Here is a 27,771-nt window from a genome sequence, read left to right as displayed (position 1 = left end):
TTTTCCAAGCACCAAAAAAACCCAGAAGCCTTATGCTATAAAACCACATAAACCGTCTTGTGTGTTGCACCACTAACAGACACAACTGGGGGCCATTTTCCATTAGAGAGCAATACATTTAAGTTAAGAAGTGGTGGGTAGGATGACAGTCAGAGGGGAGAGGGAGATGTGGCGGTTTTGGGGCCCATCTGGTTCTTGCTAAGTCAATGAAGGCAGGAAGAAAAGCTGAGCAGATACTCTAAGCATTAGCGGTTAACCAACTACTAATGAGGGGAAAAGAAAAACATTGAACTCAGATGAAAACATTTAGCATTAAGAGGAGTGCAATGTCCTGACCGGGTTTCAGGGAAAGATGGCCAACACTCACGTAAGCCTCTAGTGTAATAACCAAAGGGATAAAAAACAAAAAAAGTGGTCCTGTTTCTAATATATCTGTGTGCATGCTTTAACTCAATGAGTGTAGGAATCTGTATGTGTATCTCATACATGTACAACCTTAAATACAGCCAATGTCCAAGGCACTCTACTCCGCTGTAGCCTTGGCATATAAAGCTTGATCCTGCTGCCAGGGTTTGATGCTTGAGGGTTTTCATTCCTCTGATCACCTCTCTTCCCTCACAAACGCCCCCTGCCTCCCCCCTCAAAAGCTCTGGAATAAATCCTGGGAAATGAGAGGGCCCCCTGCCCCCTTGCTGCTACTCATTCCCAGGTGTGCATATCCCAGGTCACCCCAGGATCAGACGGTTACACTGCCATAGTGTTAGAAAAAGGAATAATAAATGAGTGCGGATGAAGAGTACAGTGGGATGTGGGGTGAGGAGCAGGAGGAAGGTGAGATGTGGGTAAAGAAAAAGGATCCAGATGAAAAGAGAGAGAGAGAGAGAGAGAGAGAGAGAATAAGAAGTGTTTGGTTTTGGGAGTGTGAGCCATGCTGAAACCATTCAACTCAAATCAGCACCATGTGTCCTCCAGAGCCTTATTATCCCATAAATGAACTTTATTGAGGCAACAAAGTGCTTTGGAGCGCTGCGAAAACATTAAAGGGACCTCGCCTGTCTCGGCCCAGAGCCAAGAGTGGTCCGATGCCGCAGGGGACTAATGAAAAAAGAGGGGCCCCTGGCCTCGTGTTCACCGTCCCCCCCCAGTGCAGCCTCGCTAGCTGGCTGGCCGGCACTGGCTGAGTAATGGCCTATTAGAGGGAGCGAAATAGTTGGCAATTACATCAGGGAGACAAATATGGCACAGACTTCTTGACTGACCTGACCCCTGGAATTAACCAGGAAGGAAGACAGACAGGAAGGAAGACAGACAGGAAGGAAGGAAGGAAGGAAGGAAGAAGAAGGGAGTTAACAAAAAAATATGATACAACAGGACAGCAAGGCAGGATGCCCAAGCACAGCCAACAACTGTTCCTGTGCCTTTTTACAAACTTTGACGTTTATATCAAATGGGTCCTGCATTATGGCAGACTCTTTTTGATATTTGTCTTAACGACTCAGCTTCTAGACCTCTGTAACTTTCTACTCATCTCTTCATGAGGCTTATGGCTACATTGGCTATTATCACAACAGAACAGAATATATGATTGAATTATTGGTAGTCACACAACAGGTTTGGCAGAGAAAAGAGAATTTGAGAAGCATGAAGCAGTATGTTCTGACCTACATTATCCAGTTTGATCCTTTGTCTGTTAAACTGTCCATCACGGGGAGGGGAAGAGACCAACAGTAGGCTTTAGGCTCTTAAAATTGGTTTCTATGGTCTTCAAAGTGAGAACAGAAGAGAAAAGAGGTGTATGAAATCTCATGAGTCATGTAGTCATAACAATGAAATGTCCAAGTGTCTGTTAAACACAAGAAGAAGAAAGTCAGAGTTTGTGAATGGCTGACAATGTGGAGCAGGTCCTCCAGGAGGTGGCTCACTGTTGTGTGAGATAACAAACATTCGTGACAGCTCTGGGGACTGGAAGCAAAGATGTGGGCGTGTTTCTGTTGTGTATATAACCACCCGCCTGCTTCCTCAGCCAGTTTACCGCTTACGAGGCATGCAGCGGACGGCCAGGGCTTATTCCAACATAAATAAAGTCTCTGATCCTTCTCAGGATGACGACTTTCATAAAGATGGGATTCTTTGTGGCCAGGAAAGAGGTTGCAATGGTAAACCAAACAGCCGCAAGTGGATGTATGGGACTGATTAGGAGGCTGGAAATGAGATTAAAGAGAGATCTAGCAACAGATTGAATTGTATTTGCCATAATTGCTGAGAACAGCTTATTCAGTGCAGACCACAAGAAAGAGAATCATAAAACCAAGGAAGGAGGAGGAGGAGAGGAGAGGAAGGACGACTGCCACTTAAAACCAGCGAGCTTTCTCAAAGAAATCAAACCCAGGACAAGCCTTGCATTAATTAAAGGGAGCGTGTATGTTATGTTTGTGTGTGTGAACAGAGGATGGGATACGGGATGGATTAGCCCACACTCATGAACTTCAAGTTCTGCTTGTTGCGTGTATTAACGATTTTTTTAGTAAGTATCAGTAGTCTTGATTTTATTCAAAGACCAATTCAACCACATTACACTTCTTAAATGGAAAATCCCCTCAGAGCCGAGCCTGTGCATGCAAGAATGTATCTGAAATGAGATAAGTGAAATAGCCGTGACCTCAGTTCTCAGCATCTCGCTCAAAAAAGCTTTAATGAAAAATAAATCTTATAAGAAGAAAAAGAGTAACAGACAAATCAATAGAGGCACAGGCTCAAAGATAAAAGTGAGCACTGTGTGCCAAAGAGATACTCGCTCTCATTCCTGGGTTGATTGTCCTTAAAGTGAAACCACATGAACGGAGCTCCAAACCACAGGGGAAATCACAGTGTGTGGAGCTAAAGCACACATATGTGGTACAACTTCAAGCTCCTGGAAACTCTGCATTTCACTGTTACATTATCTCTATAGCTGAATGAGAAACAACTGAGGGTTAAGTTCAGCTAATCTGCATCATCAGGTGTTGTTTCATCAGTTCTGATCACGATGATCTGGCAAAAGAACCGCACCTTCCAACTGTGATCCAAATGTGATTACAAATACTTTCAAGTTGATATTGGTGCACTAAAGTTTGCGTAACCACATATTTTAAAAGCACAAACGCAAATATGGAAATCTAAAGAAAACTGTTGTGATAACTGGATGACTTTACAGGCATGCTAGCAGCTTTCTGATGCTTCTTCTCCCGAGCCTCTTTGAACAAAAAGCTATAACATCCTCATGCTAACAGCATCTCAGTGACAATCTTAACAAGCTGAGGTTTAGCTAGTTTACATAAATACATCTGAAGCTCTATGAATGTCTTTATATTTCCATGAATTTGTCATAAATCAAAGTGTTGAAGTTAAAGGTGCACTATGGAGTTTTGGTAGAGAAATGTCAAAGTTGGAGAAATGTACAGATTATGTGGTATAGGTTCATAAGTCTATACACAAACTGTCCTCAGAGGAAAATGTGTTCCCTGGAACTGCTTGAAGATAAAATGATACGCCAGAAGTTATGGTGGTGGGCCCGCAACAGTGAAACTGTAACTCTCCTGGCAGCTTTTTAGCTCCAGTCTTCCAGGGACCTGTTTTTTTCCTTTGAATACATTTTGTGTATTTAGTTCAGAAAATATAGCATAGAATTGTTTCACTTCTCCGACTTTCAAATTTCACAACCAAAATCTACATAGTGCACCTTTAAAGCTTAAACATAAAAAATATTTTTTAAATAAAAAAAGAACACCTTACAAAACTAATAAATATATATAATAAAAACAAGACTCAAAGTGACAGACGCTGAATATTACAAATAAAGTGGTATCATTATACATAAATGTACACACATGCACTGTGTGTATGAACAAGTGTACAGGTTTGTACAGTATCTCTGCAAAGACCAAAGAAGTAGCACAGACAGAATCAATATTTTTAAAAAATAAATATTAAATTAGACATTTTCTTCCTGGAAAAATGCTCCAACGTCTCTAAAGGAAAGGATGCAAAGGCTTCCAGTCTCCACAAATCGAAAGCAATCCTGAATGAGTAGGGTTGCATTAACGACCATGGATTATACGCTGCTTTTATTATGCATTGTTAGTCCATTAAAGTGCATCATTATTATTCAGTGACAATGCCGATATGCAAATGCAAAAGCATAAAGTTCAACTTAAGCGTAAGAAGAAGTACCGGTAATTGGTTATCTTATGTAGTTGGCCAAACTGAAGCTTGATCCAAAGGTAACTGGACTAACCTCTCCTCCTAAAGCAACTCAGCTGGCATGTTAAACCAGTTTGTTAAGAACTGAAGAAATTTTTTGTAGGAGAGGTGAAACATCTTCAAGATCTTTAACTAAGTCCAGTTGTCTTTGGATCAAGCTCCGGTTTACCATGACCTGAATGACTGAGATCCTATACAGACATTTGACCATAAGACAGAGTCGATAATTGACCTGATGATTGTGCTAGAAGAAGAACCATTGGATCATAAAAGTGATAAGAATTAATCATCTAGGTTTAAAATGTATTATAAATAAATAAATAAATAAATAAATAAGTACCTCTCTAGTCAGTGAAGCTGTTACTAATCTATCCAATAAATACTTACATGTTTTACAGCACGAGTGAAAACTTAGAATGGTTGTTGACACTAGAAAAGAAAATGTCAGGCGATCTTCAAAGTCAGAGGGATTCATCCTCTGGGGACCACGAACATATGTAGTCTCCCTTGAAATTCATTCATCAGCTGCAACAATGCTGAAGACTTCAGAATGTTTTTTTGCTCTAGTTAAGACAAAATACTCTGCACAAAAATGTAGTTTTCTATGTTAGGCACTTTATTGATTTTTGTATTAGTGATTCACAAACACAAATATTATTGTCAAGAAATAAACAGATTGGTATATCGTTTACTTATTAAGAGATTTACCTGGATGTATAGATAATGTTAGCAGTAGAGGGAAGACAGAAAGAAATGTTCAGAAAGTTAGTTTTCATCCCCAGAAATCTGCATCACAAAATGCCCATGGTAACGTTTCTAAACTAGATGTTAGTGAAAACGGAGTTTGTCCGAAATATAAAAAACATTTAACTGTGTGTGTTCTAAAATGTGATGGCAGGAGCATAAAGACAGGAGTGCTTCGAATAACACATGTACGTCCACATAAATAAGAGGGGATGTGTTCTATTTCTGTTGAATGGCTTCCTACGGTAAATGTTACCCTGACCATGTTTGTGCCGTTCTACTTCCAGACCTGCTGAATATCACAAATGTCACACTGTAGTACAGTAATCAAAGTAGTACAAATCTATGAAAAATATAACGGTGTTAAGGCATGAGAGACTCGCTCAACAATCACAACACCACTACACTACACCATCAAGAGTCACAAAGAGATGGCTCAGGGGTAAGCAGCACTCGTCATAAGAGAGCTGCAAAGTTCACTGCTGCATTAATCAGCTTCTATATTTAGATAAAATTCAGTAGGGGCAGATGCAGTCTTTATAATGTGTTTTGTTCAAATGTAGTAGTGAAAAATACCAAATCTAGTAGATTCATCTTGTTCAGTTTAGTGTTACTTGGTATCTCTTGATTATCTGTAAGATTGAGTTTACATTTCTGAGGTTGAATGCATGCAGAAGATATAAGAGCTTCCTAAAACAACTGCTGCCCACCCCTGGGCCACACTGATTATTACAATTTCTATCAACTTGGCCTGCCAAGTCTCACCACTAGAGGACACTCTGGTTTCAACAAAAGGACGACGTGCCACTGCAAACTGTAGGACACAGCAAGAGACCTCCACTCCACACGCCCCACGACTCAAATCCAGCACAACCCAAGTCCAGACTTGATGCTCTGTGTGATGCTCTGTGAGCGACATAACTGATAGCTCTCCAAATCTGTCACAGTACTATCTACTATGTACCAGAACAGCAAATAGTTTAAGATTTGGATGTCCCCCCCCCCCCCCTTCTTCAGATCTTTGGTATTTGGAGTAATTAGAAAATAAAGGTGCTAGTTTGGAAAACCTGAAGATGAAGAAATGTGCCATGAGATGTTTAGCCTCAAAGAAGTAGCTGAAGTTTCACAACTGATATGAAAAATATTAAAAAGGACAGGTTCAAGGTCTCCCTTTATACGCCAATACCGATATGTACATTTATAGAGTCACAAGTTAGCCAAAGCACGGAGGCAGCTTTCAAGGTAGCAGACATTTTAGTGCAGAATTTGTTCTTTTTGCATGTCATGTCGGCGGCTCAGCAAGGACACCGTCTGAGGAAACACAAAGAGAACATTTCACACTGAAGAGACTGAAAGACGCCTGCTATATCTGACTAATGGTCACTGATGACACATTAGGGCTACAGTTAAATGCATTTTGCGAAGAGTCCTTCATGTAGACTGAAATGGAGAGTCCTTCATGTAGACTGAAATGGAGAGTCCTTCATGTAGATTGAAATGGGCTTCCAGTCTGTTCTACAACAATGATCTCATGTAACAGGTTTTGTCTGTTATAATCCCCTTGTTCTTCAAACTAGGCATTAAAAGGTGCCTTCCTTATACGCCTTTAGTCTAAGTGATGAGGGACAAAATCTTCAGTCCACAATCTCTAAGATAATCCACTGCAAAGTTATCTGAAATGTATGTTTTCCCCACTATGCTACAGTCTGTTTAGTACAAAATTCACTTTTTGTAACTATACTGTCCCTGCAGCTCAACAAGGAGGCACTGCTTTAGAAAATACAAATACAGCAGGAAATATCCATCAAAACTGAAGAAGTTATCCACTTTTTTCTTTTCTTTTTTACTTACTATTATATCATCAGAAAGCCTTTTTAATTGAATTTGAATTAAATGAAAGGTGTAACTAATCCATGAAAAGGACCTACAATTCATTAGATCACATGTCAGTGAGTACAGGGGGGGGTTTAAATGCATAGATATAATTGTTCAGAAATGTAAGGGAACAGCATCTTCACTTAATGCTTTGCAATAGAAATGTTCCTTCTCCCTTGAAGTTTATTAAACAGGTTTAGAGGTCAGACTGATACTTTCATTGATACAACATCAGTTTAATTTTCGTGCATTTATGGTTTATGCATAGACTGGACTGTGTAACTATGATCTACAGGTATTCACTTTCAACTACAACACATAGATTTGGAATCCAGGTAGCAAAGAGGAGCCATTCTACATGAAAGGAGATGAGTTTCAGAGCAGCCTGATTGGACACATTTACTGAGGCACAAACACACACACACGCACACACACGCACGCACGCACACACGCACGCACACACGCACACGCACACACAAACTGGACACCCATGGGGGCCACAGCAGGGACCATCTGCAGTGGAAGAAGTGAAAATGACGGTTGGAGTCAGCAGGTAGCGTTTTGTTTTGTTGGGCGAAAGCTTTAACAGACAAACTCCTGTCTCATGCGGATGATCTGCAGTAAGGCGGCCTGGACGTCCTCGTCCATATGACCCTACGAGAGAAGAATGGTCAGAATGAAGTTCAGTCACTCTGTTGTTATATAAATCTAACTTATGATGTGCTGCAGCTGTTGACGCTGAAACATCTTTAATGAGTCATTAATAAAGCTGAAGAAAGGCTTTAAGAAGTGATGATTGGATCAGGTGTGACACAGGGACTGTTCATTACTAGATGAAAATGCTTAATGACAAAAGACCAAACACATTTGGGTTCACATGAATGTTTTATAAGCAGATTACGGACTAGTCTTTCAAGAATGTATTTAAAAAAATAAAAAATAAATAAAAACGTATTTTAAAGGCTAACAGTTCAATAAATGTTTATCAACTCTGCTATGAAAGAGTTTAAACTCAACGATTTGAAGAAAAAAAATCATCAGACAGACTTTCCTTGTCAAACGTGTTAAAGCTCAGGAAGGTCAGACAAATCAGTCTTTTAAGAGAGGTTTCTAGGATGAACTTACCTGTGCCGCACTCAGAAGATGAGTTCGATAAATTGAAACCACCTCCCTGTGTTGCCTCTCAGCATCCTTTAGGAGCAGAAGACAGAAATAATATCAGTCCTCTAGTATCTGCCAGCATGTGTTTTGAGTTATGATATGTGCAGACGGGTTTCAGCTACAGTGATGGAGATGTTGATTTTTTTCTTCCCCCATGTAACGGAGGCACAGCAAACACTGTAGAATCACTGCTCACATCAGTTACTTCATGTGGTTTGTATGGCTCACTGTATGAACTAACCAATGTGTCAGTCATCCATAATACAAATCTCTTTCGTCTGTGCACACCTTTTCTAAATCTAGAGATAACCAAACCAAAAGTTAGCAGCATTAACTTTTTCTAGACTCTGAAATAACATGCTGGATATTATGCCCACTCAAAGAAAAACAATGACTGCATTGAATAGCAGACTAATTTGTACATTTGTATAATTTTCTGTGTTAAATATTTTACTGTGTCTACTCACAGCCAGCTGTTGCTGTAGGCTCTTGATCTGGGCTTGGAGTGTGTCCATGTGCTGCGTCTGTCTCTTGTTGGGCACGTTGCTTGTGTAGGCCAGCTGTGACAGACCATTCAGGGCCTGCTTCAATCGCTCAACATCTGTCAGCAGCTCCGTGATCTGACGTGGAGACACCAAACACAAGCAAGTATTCATTTCCGTACATTTTTCTAAGAAAAAATTTGTCATACCCAGGAATAAAAAACAAATTGTGTCTTTAAAAGTCTACATGCATTTTCCTTGAAGAGTTGGAGTAGATTAACCCTCAAACAGATGCAGTTTAACTAACATAACAATGACTGAGCTCATCGGCATCTATTAAAAAATGGAATTGTGATATCATGTTCATGTTACCTTCTTGTCTTTAGATTCAGTCTGCTGAGCTGATGTCTGAATTCTCTTCTGGAGGTCACAGATGGTGCTGAGAGACTCATCATATCTCTCTTTAAGCTCTCTGATTTCTCTCTCAATGGCGTGTCTCTTCTCCTGGACGGCCTCCATCTCCGCCCTGGCTCTGGTCTCCCCCTCTTTTGCTCGCGTGGCTCCCCGTTGGGCTTCCTCACACTCCTCCGCTAAGCTCAGCAGCTTGTTGCTCAGGTTGGCAGCCTCCTCCTCCAGCTGCCGCTTCTCCTTCTTAAGCTCGTTCATTTGGTCTTCCGGGTAGTGAATCTCCTCAAGAGCCTGTGTGGCTTGAAGGAGCTCAGATTGCAGAGCAGATACGTCTTCGGCTCTCTGGGCGTTGTTCTCCTCCTCTTCTCGAAGAGCAAGCCGAAGCTTAGCAACCTCAGCCTCCAGGGCGTCATTGGCTTTTGCGTGTTCGAGCAGCAGAGCAGCCTGATCCCCGCGGCGTTCTTGCAGCTCTTTTTGTAAGGCACAAACCCTTTGAGCCTCCTCCTGCTGAGCCTCTCTCGCTTTCTTGCAGTCAGCCTGGGCTTGCTGCATGGCATCGTTGAGGGCTTTAAGCTCCGTGTCATATGTTGCAATCCGGGTCAACTCTGATTTCAGACGCTCCTGGAGGTTCTGGATCTGTGTGTTGCAGTGGGCATTCTGCTCCTGAAGATCAGCTTTCTGCCGTGTTAATTCCTCGTACTCCAGCTCTAAGTCGACCAACTTCTTGGTCAATTCTTCAAATTTACCCTTGAACTCTCCCTCCACGTCTTTGTGCTTCTCACTGGTGACTATCGCAGTGTCCAGTCTCTGCTGAACAGATTCCATCTCAACTTTTAGTTTCTCTTTCTCCTGTTTGATGCTCTCTCCAGCAGACCTTTCTTTGTTATATTTCTCTTCTATTTCCAACAGCTTTACTGTCAACTCCTTCACCTGGGTGCTGTAGGAGTTTTCTTTCTCCTCGGCTGCTGTCAGTGGGATAAACTTAGACTGAATAGCTTCCTGTATGGTATCAAGTTCTATTTTCTGAGCCTCCAACTCTTGGGTAAGTCTGACGTTTTCCTCCTGAGCCGACACATGCATCCCAGACGCTTCCTTTGCTCTATTCTCTGCCTCCACCACAGCAGCATTCAACTTATCTAGGACACATTTGTGGTCCTTAATACTTATATAGTCTGTTTTCATCTCCAACTGGACTTTTTCCCACTCTTCTTTCAACATATCGTTTCTTTCTTTCACATTCTTCAGTTCTTCACCACTTTCTCTTCCCTTGGTCTCCAACTTCAACATCTCAGCTTTAACACTCTCTAAGGTGGAGCTAAACTCCACCTTCACCTGCTCATGCTGCTGTCTGGGAACATACTCGCCCTCCAAGCTCTCTTTCAGAGTCTGGCTCTGTGTGCTCAGTTGTACACATTCTTTATCTCTATCGTCACATTTCTTCTGCAAAATTTCAAGTTTCTTCATCAGGTCTGCATTTTGAGATCTCAGATCATCCGTCTCGGTCTGCTTCTCTTCACGAGCAATTTTGAGGCTGCTGATATTCTCCTGCAGCGAGGTCCTCTCCGCCTGAAGCTGCTGTACTTGTGCCTCTGCTTTTCCGTAGCGTTCACTGGCCTCCACCAGTTTGTCCTCCAGGTCCTCCAACGCAGTCACCATGTTCCTCCGAGCTTCATCGTGATCTTTAACGGGTATAAGGTCGAACCCGATCCTGCTGTTAAACTCATCCAGCTGCTCTCGTAAGATATCTCTTTCCTCTTCAGTCTCCTCCACCTCCTGAATCAGAGTCTGACTTTTTGAAGTCAAATCCACCAGTTTTCTTTTCAGTGTTGCATTTTGCTCTTCCAGAGCTCCCAGTATCCTCTGCTGCTCCTCAGACATCGCCCCTGATCCCCCGTGTGATGATGGACCATCCAGCTTTTGATGGAGCTCAGCCACCTCCTCCAGCACGCGATCGTAGTCTTCCCTCAGCTCAGCAATCTGCCGTTCTTTTTCATCGACTGCGTTGGTCAGCAGGTTTTTCATGTTGTCAAACTTCTCAGCAGGAACTGTGTTGCCATGTTTAGTCTGGGCCTCCTTCAGCTGGTCTTCCATTTCTAAAAGGGTTTCGCCTAGTTCATCTCTTTCTGCAGTCAGAGCTCCCAGGTCTTGGTTCAGCCTCTCTGCCTCGGCTGCTAGCTGGCTCTCGCTGCTCTTGTACTCTTCTAAGGCCTTCTCACTCTGTTTGAGGCGGTTACGAACGCGGCCCACTTCTGCTGAAGCACCTTCATACTTGGCTTTGATATCTTGCAGCTGGGAACGCAGTTCCTCAGTCGACTGGCCTCCCAAATGTTCCTTAACGGCGACCACATGGGCTTGGAGCTGCTTGACTTTACACTCAGAATCCAGCATCCTCTTCTGGACATCCCCCAAGGCGTCCTCGAGCTCTTGCACCTGCTGGTCTGCCTGCTTCTGGATGGCGTCTCGGCTCTGGACCAGCTCATGGCATTCTCGGGTTTTACGGTTCAAGGCAGATTGAAGCCGTGCCGTCTCTTCATCTGCTGCCTGTTGTCTTCTCTTAACGGCCTCGAGCTCATGTCGGAGTGTGTCCAGTTCACCAGAGAGGTCCCAGGCCACAGCAGTGGGACTCCTCTCTGGAGGTCGGGACATGGAACGCATCATTGCAACTTTCTGAGGTGTCTGCAGAGAAAGAGGAAAAACACACTGAATATCACACCGAAAGAGTCACAAAAGACTGAATACATTGGAGTTCTGAACAATTTTTACCTAGGACAAGCAAGAAAACCAACCAGGTTCTGGAGACTATTTTAGCATGTTAATCTTTACACCTCTTTTGACACTTATTATATTCAGATATTTGTAATGTGAGACATTTTTCCATATTAGAAACATACCTGATCAGAATCCAGGCTGTGAGCTTGTTTGATGAAAGAGTTCTCTTTACCTGCATGAAAAAATAAAAATTTAGAGCTTCTATTCCTCTGCTGATGACAGAGATAAGAGCTTCTGATTTTTCTTCAACATTTCAAAGATCAATGGAAGATTACCTTTGATAACAGACTGCCCGGAGTAATCCCCCTGTGAATACACATAGATGCACATACACATTACAAATGATTGATCAAAGACATTTTAGTCTAAAATTCAATTAAATGTTAGTACTTTAACGTCTAAAATGTTAAATGCATTGATTTATGTAAAAAAAATAATAAATAATAATAATAGGGACACTCAGTTCATCAGGTAAATCCGGTTTAGAGAAAGTACAGCAGCCTGCCATAAAATGATGTGTACTGATAAGTGCTTCTATTTCGATCCTCCCATTACAGACCAGGCTCTCTGAATAATGTTCAGTAGTAAAAGTTCACCAGTACAGACAACATCCTCTAAAACTTCACAGCTGAATCAAAGCCGGTATGAACCAGGTTCACTAAAACTGAACATTTAGTACAAAGGATGTCATGCTGGACTGTCGTGTTAGGCTGCATTTTATTTTTCATTTTAGAATTTTGTTCCTAAATTCTACACCACTGTACATGTAATAAAGAACTCACTTAGACTTTCCATAAAAAGCCTTAATTCTCTGGTCAGCAACATATTTAACACAGCTTGAGAGGCATTTGAAGATACAAATATATACATTTCAAATATTTATTCTAAGTCTGAATAGGAATTAAGAAATCCTAAATCCATTGATTTCCCCCGAGGTTAAGCCTCTAAGCACATGTCTGGTAAGAATTAAGTGACTGACCAAAGTGCTCCGGAGCTGGACTTTGACAGTCTCCAAGCCTCGAGCCCCTTCCTCTCTTTCTTTGGCACTGAGTAACACTTTCAACTGCTCCCTCTGGGTCAACAGACAAAAGAGGAAAAGGCACAGGTCAGGTCAAGTCATGAGTAACGAGGCACTTTCAATGACTTGATGTTAGCACCTTTAGTGGGAGTTCATGTCAGGAAACATTTTGTACTGACTTCTTACTGTAACTTTATTTCTATGATCCAGCAAATTGAATACAAATCCTGTAATTGTTAATATACGTGTTAAACAAAAACTCATTTGTATCTTAATATTTGTAGATCTAACGGCTTTGATTTTCAAAGCATTTGGTGCAGCATTGGTGAGAACTAATGAACTTTCAAACAATTTATTTCACTTGTACATTACATACACTGGTATGTGTTGTCTTTTAAACTCTTACACCAAAACACCTACTAAATAATTCAGTGCTCTGCAGCCTGACTTCTGTCACTACTGCAGATCCTTCAAAGGGCTTAGGGAGGGAACTGAGAGTAAAATAGTCCGTCAAAGTGCCCTAAGCACCGAGGCAATCCAAACGAGAACACACCAGGTTGGTCTGATATGTATTCATATATATGTATTCAAGGTTCTGAACCATACTGACAAATATAGATCCAGTCATTCAAAGTAACCGTGTCTGAAACATTTACTGGGAGAAAAAACAACACAAGGATACCACAACATAAAAGGTTAACAGGAAATACAAGTAATCTTCATTTTCATCAGTTACTTTAATGGAAATTAAATCTCTCAGTTTAATTTCCTGAAAATTCAAAATCTGAAATTTTGTACAATTTCAAAAAAATATATATTCCTTTATGTTTATTTTCTGTAAACTATTAAATCTTGAGCTGCAGTAGCACTTGACCATGATTCCTGAGTTTGGGGACTTGGTAGGATGTTATCTGGTGCTGATAAGTCATAGCTGATGGCACTTTCAGGCTGTGCAACTTGTATCTTCAACCCATGTGCTTCGAAACAGCAACCAGCAGCTTCCTCACAGGTTTGTTCCAGTTTCATTTTCATTTGCTTTTTTAAGGTTTCAGCGGTCACACATTCATTTAAGACTGAGGCTTTATACTGCTGTAACATAATATGCTTCCAATTTAAGAGTCTAGGAACAGATTAAAGACCTGCTTGAAAGAGGCCCACAATAAAAACGCATAAATGTTGGTTTCCTACCTCTTTCTGAGTGTCTTCCACAGTAATCTTCTCCTGCCGATGAAAAGAAAGATGAAATACAATCAGTTGATTGAGTAATACACTATTGACAAGATGCCACTGAAAGTCATTCACTAAATGTCTTTTCCCCCCGCAGTGAATAGATAATGGATCTGGTTGGATAATGGTGACATTTTTATATTAACTTAATGTAGCCTTTTAAAGTTAATCATCAATCTGTTTGTGAACACTTTATTAAAAGGCAGCCTCCTCTAAAAGGCTTTACTGTTGTTATGTAAATGGAGCCCAGGACTATGAGATATCAAGCCGAGAGAGAGGGACTCAGCTCCACTCTTCACAATTATGTGTCACTCAAAGCTCTTGGAGGACAATCAGAACTGCCTTCCAACCGACAGAAAATCATGTGCACTGACAAAATTGAGCCCGTAAAGGGCAAGCATGGCAAGAGGTTTTTTTTTCCACTGTATTGCATTGTTTCATCAACGTCACTTTGTCTTGTTCTCTTCCGGTTTTGTTTACCTGTGTGAGCTGTTGTTGCAGCATATTGACCTTATCTAAAAGGACTCTCTGCTCCTGGTGGTACTTTCTGAGACTCTCCTGCATGGTCTCGTTCTGCCTCTCTAAATCCTAGAGAAAAAAAACATTCATGCATAAACCATGAAAATATGCAAACAGACAAAAATCTAGTCACTGAATGCTAAAAAAATGTATTGTTCATCAGTACTTCAAAGATTTGGATATCGTGATGATTCATTTTTACTCTTAATGAAGGGAATTAAAGCAAAATTGTCTTTCATATAAGCTGCTTAAAGAAGCATTAAGTTGCATTAAAGAAAATAAGTGACTGGATGTTTTATTGGACAAGGGAGGCTGAAGTTATACAGCACTTACATGTATGATCTGATCCCTTCTACAAGCCTCAGCAGCCTCTGATCTCTCCACTGAATGCTGCAGATAAAACAGGATCCTTTTATGAAGATATAACAATACCATATTCTTTATAGAAGTGCGGAACAACTCTCCTTTTGAATCACTAGATGGCAGTCATGTACATCCGAGCACCAGGGAGAAATCAACAGTTTCAGAAATATGATAAGGCTGAACTCATCAACAGCAAGTCCAAGAAATAATGTGTGAAATATGGAACATTGGGATGAAAAGGCAGAATTTTAAGACACACACTTCAAAGTGTATTAGCATTTAAATGCCAGAAGGGTCGTTGTTTAACAATTTCATTGAGGGCTTTGTGGTTTTACCTTGAGCTTTGCCATATTTAACAAAGAAGGAGTGGAATGGACGAGACCAATTTACCCATCATGCTGTCCATAGACATGAGGGTCCTTACAAATATGTAACGCTACTGTGATTTTAAATGGATGGGGTCAACCGGAATGCTGCAGGATTACCTGTCGCTTCCACTGTTCCATCTTTGCAGCTTCTTTATCTGTAATAAAAAAAGGACAGAAACAGTGAGTTGAGATTTCATTTTCCGCGTACATTGTGTTATCAAGATTCAACACAAACAGCTATGTTTACAGAGCAGCATTATTTAAAAGGAAGAATGTGCAACTTTTTGATCCAGTAGATGTCGCCCTTGAGCACCAGCATGAAACCAAAACAAACTTCTGTTTGGGGCGCCTCCGCTGCTCTGAAGACTCCGCTCTCCGATAGCGAAACACCTTCAACCCTTCTCCACTCGCTTTCGCATGAAGGAGTTATCAATTAGAAAGCACCATAATTAAGCACCATTAAGCAAAAGCGGTGGACAAAAGTGTCCTTTGCTCGAGCTGCAATTGCCTGAGTCTTGCATTGTTGTGTCAGCAGGTTAATGTTAGCACACTTTGGATAACTCATAGCTTCTTATTGCACATAAACTGACACAGAATGGCATGATCTAAAGACACTTATGTGACATCCGAGAGTATGTTATTCTTCTTTTCTCTAGTCCTTGACTGACACAGCTTTATACACAAGTCTCGTCCCGTCCATGTAAACATGATTTAAACACAGCCAGACAATAACACAGCCAGAGAGACTCACGCTTCTCACTCAGTGTAGACAGTCTTGACTCAGAGAGACATTTACAGAAGATATTTCTGCTGTATTTCTGTGTAAAATGTCACACATTCTGCCTTTAAGAATGTGATTAAGGAAAGGAACGTAAACAAGAAAGACAAAAGTGAAAACTTGTATAAGAAATATGAGATCAGGAGATATTTATGTCAAGACCATGGCTTTAGAGGATGGCTGTCTCTTATTATAGGATCAGTTGTACAGGATACAGCGATTGTACTTATCATGCATGTGTTGCTGTTTTTTCCTCTCACCTCTTGAGACTTTATCGAGATAACTTTTGACTACTGCAGCAAGCTCCTGGTTCTTGCTGAGGCGAGCGTAGTGAAATGCATCGTGGCCCAAACCGTCAACTGCCTTCACGTCAATGCCGTTCTTCAGCAACACCTCAACCGCATCCTTACAGCCAAACTCACAACCCAGGATCAGCGCCGTTCTGAGGGTCAACAGAGACAGTTAATGAACTGAGCAAGAACAAGAGCACTGACTAGTTATGTAAAAACACTGTGTCTATAAAAAAAACAGACTCCAACATCACAATGAGACGCAAAACAACAACAATTCTGAGTTTTGTTTCAATGATGCTGAATAATTCAGGCCTGTGGAAGCTGAGTTGAGTTGTTTGACTATCTTGTTTATTACATTTTAAAGAATGATATTTATTTGTGTAATGCTGCTATAAAGCCACAATACTATAGTTGAACTAAATATTATACTTTTATGATTACATTTATAGTGGAAAGGTAAGACTTTCCTTGTCAGCAATTTATATTTGTAATGATTTAAGTAAATACATTTTTAACAACATACAGAATTAAGCTTTTTTAAATCCTTCAGTGCATATTTAAAAGCAAGTTTATAACTGTGCTGTACACATTCACCTTCTATTACTGTTGGAGACTTCAATGCTGTCCTATTTTCATTTTTTCTTCCTGTTTTGGAATTAATCTTCAACACAACAAAAGGTTTGTTAAAATGTTGTAGAGTTAGTGTATGATAATTGTGTTTATCTGATAAGAACACAGAATATTCTGTGAGTTAATCTGAATATCAGGAAGACACTGTAAAGTCTTTACAAGAAAATAAAAACTAGATTGTAATAAGCTAGACCTTCTTTACATCATCAACCAGCACTGTAACCCAAACGCTACCTTTTGTAAATAACACACATTTTGCATTATTAAAGTGCACAGTAGCCAGCCCTACAACAGACAAACACCACACGGGTTGATGTATCTCACTTGTTTTGTTTGTCCCTCGTGGTGATGTCAGCCCCTCGCTCCAGCAGCAGCTGACAGATGCGTGGATGACACATCTGGGTTGCAAGAACCAGAGGTGTCCTCCCGTCCTGGAGAAGAAAAAAAACCAGACATAAAACATAAAAGAAGGCATACAGATTAAAGAAGGCACACAGATACATCCATCCACAGACACAGCTATAATAGTATATAATATAACCACCTCTACAATCTAGACAATATTTTTGTGCTGCTCAAACAAATCATACATGCAGTTGAATGTGATTCACAAGGTAACAATTTTCTTTTCTACAATAATAACAATGCATGAGGAAGAGGGAAAAAAAACATGAAAAAAAATGAAAGTAGTAGAATTTTCATTCATACAAAATCACTGGCATTCACAGACGCTCCGCTGTCACAGAGAAGTTTCACGCTGGAGGAGCAGCCGGCCATGACTGTGGAGGGAAAAAGAAGGGTAATCACGCAATTTGCAATCATCATGATGTGATAGACATTATCAATAATCTAAAGCTTTGGATGACCTTTTAATGTAATGACAAACACAACATTTCTGTAGTATGTAAGGGTTTTCTTCAGTTTTATAGGAGAGAGCAGACGAGGGTAGAGAAGGGAGTAAATGAAGTTAAGTTGATGAGGTCGATTTTAGAGTCAGTACTACTGCAGCACAGCAAAGTCATGTCTTACCAGCATCATGTAGAGCGGTTCTTCCTTGTAGGTCCACATTCCCAACTGGACAGTTGTGCTGTAAAATATCACACGCACATGTTGGCAAGGCAGATTCAAGAGCAGCTCGTTATTTTACTAGAACTCCAAAATCCTCATCCCTTTAGAATACATTTATTTTTTAAATAATCAAGTATTCAACAACATATTGTATTTTGAATTTCCACCACTGAGAAAGTTGATTTAACTAGCGTAGCATAAATACACAGTGCCATTATTCATGGCTCTATAGGCTAGGACAGATGATGCTGTTGAGTCACTTCCTTCTGGTGTTATACTCTCTGAAATTACTGTCCATGTAGCTGAGCGAAAAAAAAAGGTCAAATGGGAACAAATTTTAAAGTGGATAATGAAGTAAGTCTGATTTCACTGCAGAGTATTTAAGCCTGAATGTTCAGTTATTCAAAGCCAAAATTATTTAGAAAAAGTGTAGAGCTCATTAACACTCACATCGACTAAAACTAGATGGAAAAAAAAAATCATTTAACAATGATGAATTTCATAATTAATTCCTGCCTTTCTTGCCTCAAATTTACTTTCAGTAAGAATTTAAAGTTATAATTCAATTGCAACAGAAAGGGGGTCGTGAAACATTTATTTCCACTGGTTGATAGTAGAATTTGAGCTGCACAAGAAGGTAGGTCATATTAGGCCAAGTGGCGCCACGCTGATATGTCTGTGACATCGCTACACAGTCAGTCAGCTGGTTCAACCTGGATGGTGATGAGGGCCTGTTATGAAAGCCTTGAGGACTCAATGCTAACAGGGGCATGGTGTTGCTGGGTAAGCTTGCCAGTGAGCTCAGCCCCCCCCACTATAAAAACCCAACTCTCTCTAGCAACAAGGGCCAAAAATTAGCAACACGCTCAAATGACAAAGCGCAGACGGGGGAGGGGTAAAAAGAGTGGCAATAGGAGCTGACTTGGTGCCTGGATGAGGGATATCCTATACCTGACAGAGGGGGCTAGTGGAGGTTGTAGGGGTGGGGTGTTGGGGTCCAGCTGCTATGTCTGGTGTGATGACGGCACCCAGAATGGACGGCAGGTTTGCAGCAGGGAAGGCTTGTCAACACAGCTGACAACCCTCCTGCCAAAAGCTGTGACCCCTGTTAGATCACTGCCATGCCATGGATGGAGGAGGGGGGGGGCTAACACGCTGTGTGACCACAATATTGCAGATAGCTGCCTCATTGTAAACACATAAACCCTCCAGTAGGTCATGGTGACTCAACAGGGCCTACTGTTGACCGATAAGAAGTGGGCTCAGCTGCCAGAGCTGTTTGGCCATAATTATTTAAAGGAGATGAAAAGGAAACTGCTCTGACTGGAAGATGACGAGGAAGGGACTCTGTGAGTCATGCGTACAGCAGTTTGAGGATACAAAAACCAGCAGGAGCAACGACACCAAAAAACCCCTTAACTATAGAAATGAACACAATATGAAAAGTTATCTTGTAAACTGCCACAGTTTATCACAGTTACCATCAGATAGTTTGAGAGGAACAAAGGGAGAATCTCAACACTTTTACCTGCAAGAGTTTCTGCACACAAAGCGAATGTCCATTTCTGCAAGCCAGATGGAGAGCATTTTTACCTGAAGGGATAAATACAATAATTGTGAAGAGTCAAGATTTTGCATGTCTGTATTTTCAAAGCCGAAAGCTGCATTTGAAATACTGAACCCGTTGTAAACATAGACAGTGTACCTGTGGTGTGTTATTTGTTCTATAGCTCATTTAATTGACTCACTATAGCTCACAGCTGCAGTTTCTCTACATACAGACTCAGCTCTCCTACGCCTTTCTGTCTACTCTTTATGCAAAACAATTTAGTTCCCAACTCAATTGAAACGGGGAACTTTTTCTGTTAAGTTTTGAGATAAAAACTCATGAGATAAATATTCATAGTGTGCTTTACTTTTCATAAGGATAGAAACTATTCACAAACTCTTGATAGAAATTGTGTCAGTAGCCCTCTTCAGACTGCCTTTCAAGGCATGATATTTACGTCCCTGCGATGTTTTGCCCTGTCTCGTCTTCGGCGGTAGTAACAGAGGTGTTACAGGGGTGAAACAGGATCAACTTATCCAGCCAGAGGGGGCAGCACTGTGTGTTTGTACATGTCTGACTGTGTGTGTAGCTGGAGCTCCAGCTGTGCCATGCTTCTGAAAATACTGAAACACAATGTAATCCCACAGACTAAGACACAGATAGTGCGCTGTTTCAGAATCAATATGAATGTCCAAGGACGTAATGATGGTTGAGCTTAGTTACAGCACTTTTGTGAAAACGCAGTCTGAAAAGAGTTTCATTTAAACATGGACCAGCAACAAAGAAAGAGTGCTTCTATGTTTGTTCACTGCAGAACAAAATGTTCAATGTGGGGGCTGGTGTCCTTAAATTATCTAATTTTATTTTGCAAGATGTTTTAATTAACAATAATTTTCTCAACACACAGACGCAAACCTCTGGTGTCATACAGCACACAGCATGTTGTTGTTGTTGAATTATTTTATTTATACTGCGTGATGTTTTAAATATATATTACACCCAGACTAATAATGAGAATAACCCCAGCAGACGACTTCCATTTAACCTTAACTCACCAGTGGCGTCAGTCCCAGTGATGTCAACACTGTGTCCCAGGATGAGATTGAGACATTCCAGGTGTCCTCGTGTTGCGGCCAAATGAAAGCTGAAAAATGAAAGATGAGATATGGAAAATGTTAGGAGAGAAAAACAGAGATGAGGGCATGTGATTAAAAGACTGAACAGCATTCAGTACATACTAGAGGATGTGCAACAGTGATAGGGTGTAAAGAAAGAGAGGGAAAGGGTTAGACTTAAGGAACCACTGGGCATGTGATGTTTCCATGGCAATTAAAAGCTACAAAAACAGCATTTTCTTTTCTCATTGTTCCAGCGTCACATTTTTAGATTTGAGTAATATTTATTGATTTAAAAAAAAAAAAAAAACAGAGGTTGCAAAACAACTTTCTGTCCTTTTTTTTAATTTTCCATTCCTCCTTTATGTGGATGTGAAGATATCACCTCTGGCGCTGTTCAAACTGAAGAAACATCTACAGAAAGTGAAAAGAGTTCGAAGTTCATGAATAATGTTTTCATATCAGGGGCTTTAATCTCTGCTTTCTCTTTTTGGCTTGCGTAATGTAAATGGCATGAATGATAACACACAATATGACTCCTTTGCACAATCACTGACCTCAATATTATTTCAGTTCATTACACATTGAAACACTGGTTGAAATCTAAGGCCACAACTTTTAACCTTAAATTGATAACAAAAGTGAAAACTAATGAAAAAACATTTTTTTGCCAAAGACATCATTTCAAGATTGCACAACAGTTCTACTTTTACTTGTTATCTACTGACTCTATTGAGCAGTTTCCCACTGCACGTTTGCCAACAAGTCTTTAATCATCACTTCTGACTGGAAACATTCCTGCTCCCCTTCTCTGAATTAACCCACAGTAGCTCTGCCGGCGCTGGCTGTCAGAGTCTGCAAAGCACTTGTGTGTAAACCAATCTCTGCCTGTCACCCATCAAGCTGCTTGAGCCCGTTTATACACTAACCCTGAGGTATCTGCCAAGGAGACAGCGAGGCTGTCACCTCAACACTGGCGTGGGTATTAAAAGCCGTGTTGATGGCCAGGAGATGCTGGTTCTCGGGGAAGCAGAGGAGGGTCCTGACCTCTCGGGGCAAACAGGAGACAGGAAGCAGACCAGAGCTATCCAAATGAGGGGGACATAAGAGATGCGACTCTACAAGTTCATGAGCCAAAAGCCTTTCCAAAGGTTGACTGAAGGAATGCTTCTGAACAGAGTCAAAAATATATACATGCAAACTTGAACTGGGGTGGTGGATTTCCCCACTGACTTTCAGACAGCGAGTTTCACTAGAAAGACTGGAAACCGTGTCTGATTAACTACATCATGACTGTATGCAACAATAACAAAACGTGTTACATTTAAATAGACTTAATTACAATAAAATAGTCCTTTATAAAGTAAACTAACTCAACCCAGCTACCCCTGCCTTCAAAAACAGGAAAAACCTAAAATAACAGAAAAAGGTCAGACGAGCAAACACAATGACTCGGTTCATTTATATATTCTATAGATTTTAGTAAAGTGGTTAGAGGTAGACGAATGGATCTGGCTTTAAGGGAGCACATTCACCTATGACATTTCATCTTCACACCTGCTCCTTGGGCGGATTTCAGGTTGACAGCCTACAGGATAGGGTTGCTATTTTTAGAGGGAGGACAGGGAAGAGTAGACCCCAGAGTAAATGTTGGTGGCTAAGCTATATACAATATTGTGCGTCTGTAGAGGCACAACAGTCAAAGTGTTGTGGCTGCTGTAGTTTCCAATATTTTCTTTGATCATTTCTACAACCTTGAGCAAGAACCAAGTCTTTGTCAGTCAATATAATACAAAACACTTTATAGTGTTCGGGACAAAATGTTGACGTCTTGTAAGTTGGATTCAGACCCAGTATTCAATAAGAGTTGTTTTGGTACAACACCAGTTTCTTCATCAGCCTCTGATTATGCCTAAAATTATTTTGTGATTAAGCCAGTACTTGTAGCCATCTGATACCATCATTTATCAGCCCCCAAAATATAAACTGGTTTCAGTTAATTTATAATGTGATAATAACAAACAATGTGATGGTAGCAGAGAGTGTTAGCCAAAGCTAGTAAAACATCAGCAATCAGCATTTTCCCAACAATAATATGGATTTTTTTTTTAATCCTGAGAGATACTCAGTACCAGCCGACACTTACCAAGCATCAGAATATTATCAGGAAGGAAAATGTTTCACCTGAACATCTCTAGTATTAAAAAACATACGCCGTTTTTGTTTAGGATTGTCTAGACAATATCTTCAGTCTGTTCCAAATATATAATGAGATAGAGCTCCACCTCATGTAGCTGTGAAACTCGCAGCTTGCTATTGTTGTCTTTGAAAGACACTTGAGCAGAAAATTCATTACTGCTAATCCTGACAAACAATGTGCCAGACAAAGTCAGTGCCAGTATCGTGCTGCGGGCTGCAGCAAGCAACAGCCTTGAATAGTGGTCTGCTGTCATGTGGATGACTTCTGCTGCTAAGCCCTCGTCAGCGAGCTATCACTACTGCACAGAATGAGCAGGTGTGATGGGTTGGCTTACCTCACTGGGGTCAGGCTAATGCCATTGCAGAGATGTAAACTGTTTACTTAGCTGGAAGCCTCAATGAAATAGTTACAGCTGAATTCATTAGCTGAACACAGCGATGCTAATCCAGGATACAGCAAATTATATAAAGGGGGCAAGCCGTTTGTAATTAGTTTCCCCACAGAGGTCCATGATTACAAGGAGTAGCCATGCAGCATTCTTTTGTTGGTCAGAGAGCCATGGACATGTGCTGGTCTGTGTGTGGCCCGCTGAACTATAAGCAGACATGTGATTGTGGTACACTTTAGTTTTGGCTGGAGTTGGCAAAAATATGACCTCTTTCTAAGTGTTGATTTTATAGTTAACTAGTTCTACACTGTCAGCCCTGCAGGGTCTCATTAAACAACAAGTGTGCTGACTGTGTTCAGGTACAACAGCCTCCTTAAACAGTCTGTCAGTGGTACAATGGCTGCCATCATTCTTGATTTAGTTCTGACAAATTCTAGCACCTTATTATGAGACCAGGCATTTATGAAGTTGTGCGTTTAATTCCGTTTACTTACATGTATGCATGTATACAATCATTGGTCTTTGCAGTGGTAGCACCAGGGAATTTCACACACTGCTGAAAATACTCGGCATCTCTGCTTCTGGGATCTGGTGCTCCATACTTATATTCTCTAACAAAGCCTTTGGTCTGCGGTATGTGCTTCAGGTTTATTTTGACAGTGACTTATTCAGATATGTGGGATTAAAGTGAGGGCGCCTGGCCTCCCAAAGTGCTGCAGTGGGAATCTAGTTTCGTTTTGGAAGAAAACAAAGTATGTTCTCTTTTAAAACAGCTTCATGCAATTCTTTTTAAGGCAAGGGCATTATGATCATTAATAGGAACAAATAGGATCTGATTGAGATACCTGAAATATCTGTGGTCTTGCCTGGTAACCATGCAACATGTGAGAATTCCTTGGACATATTTCAGTGAAGTTGACCTACTTTTCCCCCCTACACCTTCCATTTCTAAACAACATTATCCTTCTTAATATGGTTTTCTAACTAAAACCATATAAAAAGGTTTAAGACCAGCTCTTTGCAGAACAAAAGCCCCAAAAAACTGAGTTCACTGCTGAAAATCCTATCTATAAGGAATAGCCTTTAAGTTGTTTACTGATCTGGACGATAGCCTGCAGCTGGAACTACATGTTGATGATCTTACTCTGCAGGGAGTCATTTCCTGTCAGGACTAAACAAACAGACTCTGGACAATGTGGTCATGACTTAACTTGCCACAAACATTCTTTATACCAACTCCCACACTGACCTCTTTATGGACACTAGAAGGGAAATTTCTGCATAGAAAAATGGAGATATAATTGATTGACACAGCAATCATTTTCTATGGGAACATTTTGGAGAGTGTAGTGATATTTTTCTTTTTTTTTTTTTTTTTTGGATGGCCATACAGGGTGACTTGACATTGGCAGACTATGTGACCTCAAGAAATGACATTATGGGGGTTCTTATTGTCCTTATTCTAGAGATAGGACAGTGGAAAGAGTAAGAAATCGGGGCGAGAGAGAGTGGGGAACGACATGCTGTGAAGGAGCCACAGGTCGGATATGAACCCGGGCCGCCTGCTCTCGAGGACTAAGCCTCTGTACAAGATGCGCGTGCACTAACGGCTACCAGCGACACCACCACTTATTTACTTTTCTTCTAGAATAAAAAGGTCAACAATGTGTGGTGGGGAGACAACTGAAATGTTCAGAATTCGTAATGTGAAATATGTTTTGTGTTTGTTTACAAAGGCATATAATCTATAGATCCTGTCTAAGTGTGCATCAGTACAGAGAAGTATTACCGATGTACAATTTAAACATGTTCATTTCTATATCTGTTTGTTAAATGGGGTGTCACTCTTTGAATAGCAGCATCAACAAACTGGTGTGTAATGTGTGTACGTCATAGTTTACTCACGCAGAACGTCCTTCTACGTCGAGCTTGGTGGGGATGATGCCCTTCTTGCTAAGAACAGCAGCAACCTTGTCCACCTCGCTACGTTCCACCGCCTTCATCAGCCGGTCGTCATACTTGTTCCAGTCTGTGTTCTGACAAAGACAAAAGTAAACCATTAGACATACAGTGACAGTATTTCCTAAAATTTCCAGTCCAGCTAAGCAGGTGTTTCTTCAGCAGAGAGTAAAACCTATAATACAATTTGCAATTTGCAGCACAAAGTTCATGTTTGACATGAACAGAACAGACCTAATGGCAACGCAAATGTTCTTTTTCTAATACAATAACATACCTCAGATAGGGCAGCATGTGCCAAGAATGTGCTGCACTGCAGTTTTACTAAACCCACTGTCCCCCCATGAGTGATGACTACCAAGTATGGAAACAGAAAATTCAAGATTTCAAAGAAAAACATTTAAACAAATCACATGGGCACAACTTGTTATAACAGCTTTGGACATACAGGACATTTGTAAGAACACGAGCAGGAAGCTAAAAGAAAAAAAAATGCTAAAATAATAATTACACCATACATAAACTGTACATGTACATAACAGACAATATGTTAAATATAAGGTAATTATGGAGCCCTTAATGAGTCACTAAAAGGATGATAATTGTTAGCCTGAAGAGGTTCAGAAAAAATTCCAACACTGTTTTGCCACTTTGCTATAAAATAGATTTCATGTACTTGCAATTTAAGATGAAAACCAAAAAAAAAGAAGGATCAGTAACCACCAGACAAGCTTTGGATGAATAATATAAGTTACAAAGAATACCTACAAAGTGCATGGAAGTGCATTTCAGCCAGCGGCTCATCTTGGGTGAGTGCAGCTGGTCCTTGCACCGTGCTACTGAAAAGGTTGCCATGATTTCGTTTTAAAAAGCCACAAAAAAAAAGAGAAGAAAAGTTTACAAAAAAATGTCCTAAGTCTCTTGGTGCTCTCAGCCAGTGAGTGCAACACAAGATGGAGACAAAAGGGCGACAGTCCAAACTGCACTGTAGGTCCTCTTAAGGATCAACCTCTGGAGTTTCCTTCCCTCAAGGCAGAAAAGTTCATTTGGCAGGATTTTCTAAGCATTCCTGAGTTGCTCATAGGCTCTGCCTTGAAGTTCATCACTGCACAGCAGTTTAGTGACGGTTAAAGGGAGAGGAAGGAGGAGGAAGAGGAGGAAGGATTGGAGGTGGAGAAGCAGTTGGGCCAGCCCTGCCAGCCTTGGGACCTGCCCTGGCCGGCAACTGCAACTCCTCCTCTGGAGGAAAAGTCAGCTCAGCCTGGCTACCTCCTGCTTCCCCCAAGTGTCTTCCCTTCTGTTCTCGCTTTTATCCTCAAACCTTCTTTTTAAACAAAATCTTCTTTTGTTGCGATACTCTTCCTTTTCTTCTCTGCACAGTAGAGCAGTAACTAAGGAACTTCTCTCTTTGCCTCTTCTGTCCTTTATGAGTGGTCTCCAGTGTCTTCACCCCACCAAATGGCAAGCCAGTCAGGCTCAGCGGGGTAAATATGTGAGCTCTCCCAGGTTTAAAATATCACCCCCTCCCCGGTAAACAGCAGTGGTGCAGACAGCACTGCAGACTGGTTACCTCTTTATTTTTTGACCCTCCAACCTTTATGTAGTGACTGATAGGAAGACAGGGGCTAAGAATACATTCTGCACATGCCTGCACCATGAGTAATGGCTTTAGTGTCTATCGGCACTGCCAGCATGAAACAAGGCCAGCCAAAAAGACCTTGCTTACATTGCCACCCCCCACCGTGCTCCCTGCTCGCCTCCATCTGAAAATATTAATGTCAGGGGGGATTATGCTTTGCACATTTGAAGTGGTCTTGGCTCTGACCCTCATAGGACACTGGGTTAAGAGCTGCTGTAAAACCATCCATCTAAAAGAGAGTGGTGTGGCTCCAAAGCCTCCTGATCCTCGCAGTGTGGTAGCAAGGTTAAAGTCAGCCTTTTTACAACCACCTGTCTGAGACTGCGACCCCACAAAACTACACTTCCTCTAATCCCCAGACTGTAAACACCGCAGAACTTTCACTTTGACTGGCTGAAAGATGTCAAGAAGAAGATGCAGAGAAAGCTATCCAAGGAACCGTTTTATTTACACACGGCATCAGCTTCTTGTGGCCTTGTGTTACAGGCCAATGCCTGACTGGCGTTAACAGAGCAGAACTGATATCCACAAACATGCAAAAAGACCTCGTCCACATGACATGTCATATGAAGAAGTAGGTGTCAACTTACGAAAGCTGCTCAGCCTTGCATAGAGACAAAGGCGCCAAAATGGCACCTAGCCACAGAGCATACTGTACATAGGTCACGTAAATATCTCACACGGGTACTCTGGTGCGTGTGTGTGTGTGTGTGTGTGTGTGTGTGTGTGTGTGTGTGTGTGTGTGTGTGTGTGTGTATTTGTTAGGGAGTCTGTTAATGTACTAGTTAATGATAGGGCTGTAAGCGAGTCACTGAAAGAGTCAACTACTGGTCAATACCAATAAAACAAAGTACATACACTGGTTTTCAGGTACAACTTGATGTTTTTAAATCATTTTGATTATATACTCCTTTTTAAAAGATACATGGTTTTGAATATAAGGTTAATGGGGATATTTTATGGATGTGATGGCTATTTG

At 41.0% G+C, this 27,771-nt stretch overlaps 1 protein-coding gene across 4 annotated transcripts in view; it reads right to left on the bottom strand.

The window, feature by feature from the left end:
- Positions 1-4,834: 4,834 nt before the first annotated feature.
- Positions 4,835-27,771, bottom strand: part of uacab (uveal autoantigen with coiled-coil domains and ankyrin repeats b) — a 45,883-nt gene continuing 22,946 nt past the window's right edge. The window contains exons 1-19 of one of the 4 annotated variants that reach the window (XM_065952754.1): positions 25,922-26,700; positions 25,100-25,230; positions 20,547-20,635; positions 19,471-19,535; positions 17,904-17,961; positions 17,583-17,653; positions 17,199-17,305; positions 16,212-16,393; positions 15,291-15,328; positions 14,776-14,832; positions 14,404-14,511; positions 13,885-13,917; positions 12,658-12,750; positions 11,954-11,984; positions 11,801-11,850; positions 8,874-11,585; positions 8,487-8,639; positions 7,984-8,049; positions 4,835-7,512 (exon numbers count right to left, since the gene is read on the bottom strand). In XM_065952754.1, coding sequence (XP_065808826.1) covers positions 7,441-7,512; positions 7,984-8,049; positions 8,487-8,639; positions 8,874-11,585; positions 11,801-11,850; positions 11,954-11,984; positions 12,658-12,750; positions 13,885-13,917; positions 14,404-14,511; positions 14,776-14,832; positions 15,291-15,328; positions 16,212-16,393; positions 17,199-17,305; positions 17,583-17,653; positions 17,904-17,961; positions 19,471-19,535; positions 20,547-20,635; positions 25,100-25,230; positions 25,922-26,008 — 4,203 coding nt within the window. In that variant the 5' untranslated portion in view covers positions 26,009-26,700 and the 3' untranslated portion in view covers positions 4,835-7,440. Of the gene's footprint in view, positions 7,513-7,983; positions 8,050-8,486; positions 8,640-8,873; positions 11,586-11,800; positions 11,851-11,953; positions 11,985-12,657; positions 12,751-13,884; positions 13,918-14,403; positions 14,512-14,775; positions 14,833-15,290; positions 15,329-16,211; positions 16,394-17,198; positions 17,306-17,582; positions 17,654-17,903; positions 17,962-19,470; positions 19,536-20,546; positions 20,636-25,099; positions 25,231-25,921; positions 26,701-27,771 lie in introns of those variants that run through there. The other 3 variants (XM_020641206.3, XM_065952757.1, XM_065952756.1) reach the window with 3 other exon arrangements.

Source organism: Labrus bergylta, chromosome 3 (assembly GCF_963930695.1).
Source record: "Labrus bergylta chromosome 3, fLabBer1.1, whole genome shotgun sequence".
In the NCBI taxonomy this organism is placed as follows: domain Eukaryota; kingdom Metazoa; phylum Chordata; class Actinopteri; order Labriformes; family Labridae; genus Labrus; species Labrus bergylta.
This window is presented reverse-complemented; position numbering and strand designations above follow the sequence as displayed.